At 33.8% G+C, this 6,000-nt stretch overlaps 2 protein-coding genes across 31 annotated transcripts in view; one reads left to right on the forward strand and one right to left on the reverse strand.

Annotated features, from left to right (window-relative positions):
- Positions 1 to 4,649, reverse strand: part of LOC113656997 (butyrophilin subfamily 2 member A2-like) — a 251,138-nt gene extending 246,489 nt beyond the window's left edge. For 18 of the 19 annotated variants that reach the window (XM_047813708.1, XM_047813826.1, XM_047813811.1 and 15 more), the window contains exon 1: positions 4,530 to 4,642. In XM_047813708.1, coding sequence (XP_047669664.1) covers positions 4,530 to 4,581 — 52 coding nt within the window. In that variant the 5' untranslated portion in view covers positions 4,582 to 4,642. Of the gene's footprint in view, positions 1 to 4,529 lie in introns of all 19 variants that reach the window. The other variant, XM_047813703.1, reaches the window with a different exon arrangement.
- LOC113661210 (butyrophilin subfamily 1 member A1-like) overlaps positions 1 to 6,000 on the forward strand; it is a 322,944-nt gene that overhangs the window by 137,102 nt on the left and 179,842 nt on the right. The gene's annotated exons all lie outside the window — the stretch shown is intronic.

The following is a 6,000-nucleotide window of genomic DNA, read 5'->3' on the forward strand; positions in this document are numbered from 1 at the left end:
AAAAAAGAGCAAAATACAATATATCACTATATTCTGTGCATGTAACATGACTGACTTTATTTAATTGTATACATTAATTTTAAATATAGAAGCAAGTTTTTACATATTTTTACAGAAAAACGTGGCAAACATTAAAGTTAAATACATGTTAATAGTTTCCAACAGTCACGTATCAGAGTCACACTGTTCTGGTGGATGAATGATATTCTGATGTAAAATAGATATAAATCAACAAATTAATTTAGAAAAATACATTTTGTTTACAAAAGTTTACAACTAATTATAAATCAAATTAAACTTGTGAATGGGGAAAATGTGACTGTAACTTGAACTGTTACGTGGTTGATGGTGCCACATGGGATAAAAAAGGACACAGGAAGAGGAAATAGAGGTTGTAGGGTAACCTGTATTTATATTACTTTAACACTATGAATTTGCATTAAGAACAACTTACATAAACACAGTAAGACTAAGACTGATAATACTAAAATAAACTGTTAGAACTGAAGTAAAATACATAAAATGCTCTGCAAAGTAGTTCTGCTGTCTTCATGTGCTATAGGAATTATTGTAAGTAAGAATTTCCCCCATAGGAAGTGTGTTGTATTGTCTGTTTGCACTGTCTCATGTCTTGCACTGTTTTTGTCTTGCACTGTTTTTGTCTTGCACTGTTTTTGGCTTGCACTGTTTTTGGCTTGCACTGTTTTGTCTTGCACTGTTTTTGTCTTGCACTGTTTTGTCTTCCACTGTTTTTGTCTTGCACTGTTTTTGTCTTGCACTGTTTTTGTCTTGCACTGTTTTGTCTTGCACTGTTTTGTCTTGCACTGTTTTTGTCTTGCACTGTTTTTGTCTTGCACTGTTTTTGTCTTGCACTGTTTGAACACGTTTGCACACATGCACTTTATATGAACAGGTTAAACTTACTTAAACTATTTTATTGTTATTGCTTGATGTTTTAGTCATATTTATTTATGTATATAAGCAAGAAAATTCCTTTATCGTTAGCAAGATACCTAAATAATCTGTGCTTTGTTGTTAATATAAAATTTATAAAAGAGAATAAAATATGTATGAATAAACCTGGTGTTGTGCAGGTTTCATGTTCTTTACAACAACAAAGCATTTACACATGATGCTTGTATTATCACTTCAGAAATGGGATGTAGAATAATTATACAGGTCAAGTCAAGTCAAGTCAAGTCAAGTCAAGTCAAGACGCTTTTATTGTCATTACAACCATATATAGCTGTTGCAGTACACAGTGAAATGAGACAACGTTTCTCCAGGATCAGGGTGCTACATTAAACAAAGACAGGGCTAAGGACATGTAAGTAGTCTTAGCCACATAAAGTGCAGCTGTGCAACCTGGTTGCAGGACAAGACAAACAAGACAGTGCAGGACAAAAGACAGTGCAGGACAAAAAACAGTGCAGACATAAAGTTACAAGACAATACAAAATGTTCAAAAAAATGCAATACGCAAAAGACAATAAATAAAAACTTGATAGCACATGTTCTTTTAAAACATTTCCATTTCTTTATCAACAACGTATGCTGTGTTTTCAGTTTATTGCAGTGGTTCTGATGTTTTCTCAGATTACAGCATGTTTCTACATGCAGTCGTTGTGGCTTCAAGTGTGTTAATGTGTGCAGTATGCGGAAGAACTTGCAGATGCTGTTTCCGAGCCTCTCTGAGCTTACTGCTAGTTTAATGCATCTGTTTTGTACATTTCTATGTGCTTTGTGCATCTGCAGCATGTTGCCAAGTGGTGGCCTTTGTAATTTTTCACAAAGAAGAATTTCTATTTAAAGATTTTTAAGTTGCCATCTGTCACTCCAGAAATCAGTTTTCTCAAAAACAAATGTTCTAACTAAATGTACGTATGACTCAGAGTTTGGTAGTTGAGCCTGGAGTCATATCAATATATCAACTGGACTTCTTTCTAACTTCCTGCCAACTTCCCTCAGCCTAAAGAAGTTACTCAGATGAGCAGTGAAACGTTGTGATCTAATTAGAAAGAAGTTCACTTGACATGACTCAACTTCCAGATAAACTCACATGGATGACTGAGAATCTTCACACACAACCAAATAAAAATATAAGCACAAAATATCAGATTTGATAAAACAAGCTTACAATTCTATTAAACAGCCACACACACATATGCAGCGATTTTGTGGACAATATTAAAAAGGAATTGCAAATAATATTTGCAATGGCGTTTCCTACTTGTCTTTGTAAAAACAGCCACATAATTCAATATTCAGAATATGTGCAGTTTTTATTTACTCTTTAACTCTGTGTGTTTTATTAATTTCATAAAGAAGTCATATTATGATATCAATAGCTCTGTAGCTCTGGGTCATTGAACCTGTCCAAGATTTCTAATTAAAAGAGGAATTTGTAAAGATTGTGGTAACTCATCACTATTATTTATAATGGTTGCAGAACTGCTATCCCATACTAATAAAAAATTCAGGTTTAATGTTGAATCTGAAAGTGAAAAAGTGACGTGACATATGGCTAAGTATGGTGACCCATACTCAGAATTCGTTCTCTGCATTTGACCCATCCAAAGTGCACACACACAGCAGTGAACACACACCGTGAACACACACCCGGAGCAGTCATATGTCATCTAGTCATATGTGAGATGTAAACTCTACATAACTGTCCACTAAAGTCTTTATACAACATGCAAATTAAGAAGGAAGTAAAGTATTTGGGAATCATTATATCTAAAAATACATAACGTATAAAAATACATGGATAATATAGATAAATGTAAATAAATTTTAAACAGATGGCTGCAGAGACATCTTACAATTTTTGGCAGGATCTTTCTGTCTAAGATGGATAGTTTATCCAGGATCATTTACCCAGCCTTCTCCTTACCATCAACATGTATGATAAAATTAATAAATAGAGTAAATTTTAAATTAATATGGAAGAATAAGTGTCAAAACATTACAAAAGAGGATCTGATTAAAAACATGGAGATGGGGAATAAATGCAATTGATTTCAACAAGATAAATGGTGTTTAAAATTAAAATGGTTAAAGTCCTTCATCCAAAATAATCATTCTTTTTGGTATTGTGATGATATTTTTACTAAGAAGCTGTTTGTGAAGTTCTGACTTTCTGTGTGCAGGACCAGAAGTTGGTTGTGACTAGAAATTGTTATTACCAGAGATTGTTTGTATAAAATATTAGAGTGTCAGAATGAGCTGGAGACGAGTTGGCTCATAAACAACTCTATGCAGACCTCGGTAAGGGTAAGATTCTCCTGATCAGGAGACAAACAGTCGTTATGCATCTAGCCAATGATTGAGAATGTTTTCCTTCCTTCAGTCTCTGTGTTTGAATCATGTCTATAAAATCACAGTATAATGAATGATCAGGGCCTTTCCTCTCTCATGCTACACGAGGATTGTTGGGTCCTGTTGCGCAACAGAACAAATAAATTGTGAACCTTTTTACTCTTGCCCGTGCCTACCAGTGTGCTATCTTCTTAAAACAGTATATTGTCTGTCTGTAACTAATGGTTAAAGATAAAGTACTCCAAGGTTTTCCCAGTACTTTTGTGATAAAAAATGTACAAATAGAGTTGTATTAAATCTTTTACAAGCAGTTTACCCAAACCCTATTATAATGTATCCATCTACTCCTCTTCCTACAAAGCCTAAGAAAGTTAAATGAGATTTATCCCAGAAGCAAGTTTTTAAGACTAAAATTCAATCTTGAGGTGAATAATTGTGTATTAATATGTTATAAATTGTGTAAAATTGTGAAACTAATATTGAAAGTTTAGACATTTCTTTCTTTCTTTGTGCATTTGTACAACACTTTTGGAGAGATGTACAGAACTGGTTACAATCCAGAGAGATTATACTCCCCCCCCCCCCCCCCTTACAGTGCAGCTAATCAAGTTTTTATTGGAGAACAAACATTTAAATTTTGTTTTTAACTTTTTTGTTATTAAATACAGACAGAAAGCCTTTCATTCACTTCTCTGATGTTGGTGAAAACATTATTATTGTTGCTATTTGTTAAGGCCACAAACTCACTTAACCTGTCTAAAAGTATATGTCTTTACAGTAAGAGGTTATCAGTAGAGAAATAATTCACACGTGTTCTGTCCTGTTCACTGACCACGAGGCGCTTGACCGTGAATGACATCATATAAACACCCCCCCCCCCCCATCATAATTTATTTACCTGCAGATGTCGGAAACACAAATGCAAAAGGAATTGTGATCACATTTAAGTTTTGTCAGGTTCTGTACACGACACCAAGTGAAATAGCAAATGGTGAATTTCTATTGAGATTAAAATATGTCAGGGTTGTAACTCGAAAGACAGGAAATTCAACTGCAGATGAACTTTGTTTTTCCATTTGAAATGTAACATAAATTGTGCCTTAAAGTAAACTATCGTTTTTAATATTGTCACTCCACACACACACACACACACACACACACACACACACACACACACACACACACACACACACACACAGTTTTCATACCTGATCGAGATTCAATAAAGCTGACAAGAATAAGAGTCACACACCAAAGCATTTTCCCTGATAGACAGTGTATCGTAAGACGACGCTAGAAGCTTCTTTGTCCGAGTCAACACTTTTATTTTCATTTTGTATTACGTGATACCTTTTCATTAGTCACACCTTTTTTCTACAGAAGTCTCCTCTTTGTCTCTTCCTGTAACTTTGCTGCACATTGAATTGGTTAAAACTAATTTCTTTAAACATGATTAAAAATTAAGCCCAAAGGTTTAATGTGTTGAAAAAATCTGTTTGAAAAACTTTATGATTCAGTGAAGAGGAGCTTAATGGCTTAAAGGCGAATATATGATATTAAGCAGACATTGTGTAATTGTTCATAACTTTTCATAATATAGAATATATATAATTTTGTTTTTTTATTCTTTTCCATCTGTAACAGATTGTTTATTATTTACAGGATAAGTGATCATGATATTGTGCTATTTCGGTTGATGAAACTTTTCTATTTTAACCATCTGATATTGATTTCCTAGTGAATTATCATAAAAACTCTAATATTTAATATTTAGACCAGAATTTAAGTTTATAGTCACAACCATAAACACTATGGAGTGAGCTCCAGTGGTACAGGAAACTAGCAAAAAAAGTAATGGCAAGATGAATGCAGCATGTTATCAGAAAATACTAGACAGTTTGCATTCTACAGCATGAAAGCTGAACAAGGAAAGCTCTCGGATGTTCCAAAATGACAATAATCCAAAGCGCGAGGCAGGATTGACCCTCCAATGGCTACAGCAGAAAAAGGTGAAGGTTTTGGAGCCCATTACTGTCTCCGCCAGTTTAGGGAGATCTCAATTGTGCAGTTTGTGCAAGGCAGCCCAAAAGAATTACAGGAACTGGAGACATTTTGCCAGGAAGAATGGGCAGCCATATCAACTGAGAGAATTAAAGACTTAATGCAGAATTATTACAAAAGTCTGCATGCCATCATTAATGCCGAAGGGGGAAATACACCATATTGACTGTAGTACTAAAGGTATGCAAGCTGTTGAACAGCGATTATTTTCTTTTTTGTTATGTTTTATTTGATGATTGTGCCATTCTGTTATGCCTTACATATTAACTTGAGTCCTATAAGCAATAAAATACATTTGTTTTGCCTTCTCACTTATGTTTTATTTATAAAATAGTACACATCTTGCAAATTCTCCCAATGTATGCCAACTGCAATAGCACAACTGTATGTTGTTATTACTTGCTGTTGACATTTCTTTCGTACATCAAATATCACTGTGTTATAAAAAAATATATTTACAAATCGCTCAATTGATGCCTTTAACAAAACTAATAATTTGATAAAATGATAGCGAATCATCTTTAATGATTATTACATATGTCCTTTAAACTTTATAAATACCTTAAAAATGTATAATGTAATGCTGAATACACAGTGAAGCCCAAAAGTCTAAGAATT

Source organism: Tachysurus fulvidraco, chromosome 1 (assembly GCF_022655615.1).
Source record: "Tachysurus fulvidraco isolate hzauxx_2018 chromosome 1, HZAU_PFXX_2.0, whole genome shotgun sequence".
Lineage (NCBI taxonomy): Eukaryota > Metazoa > Chordata > Actinopteri > Siluriformes > Bagridae > Tachysurus > Tachysurus fulvidraco.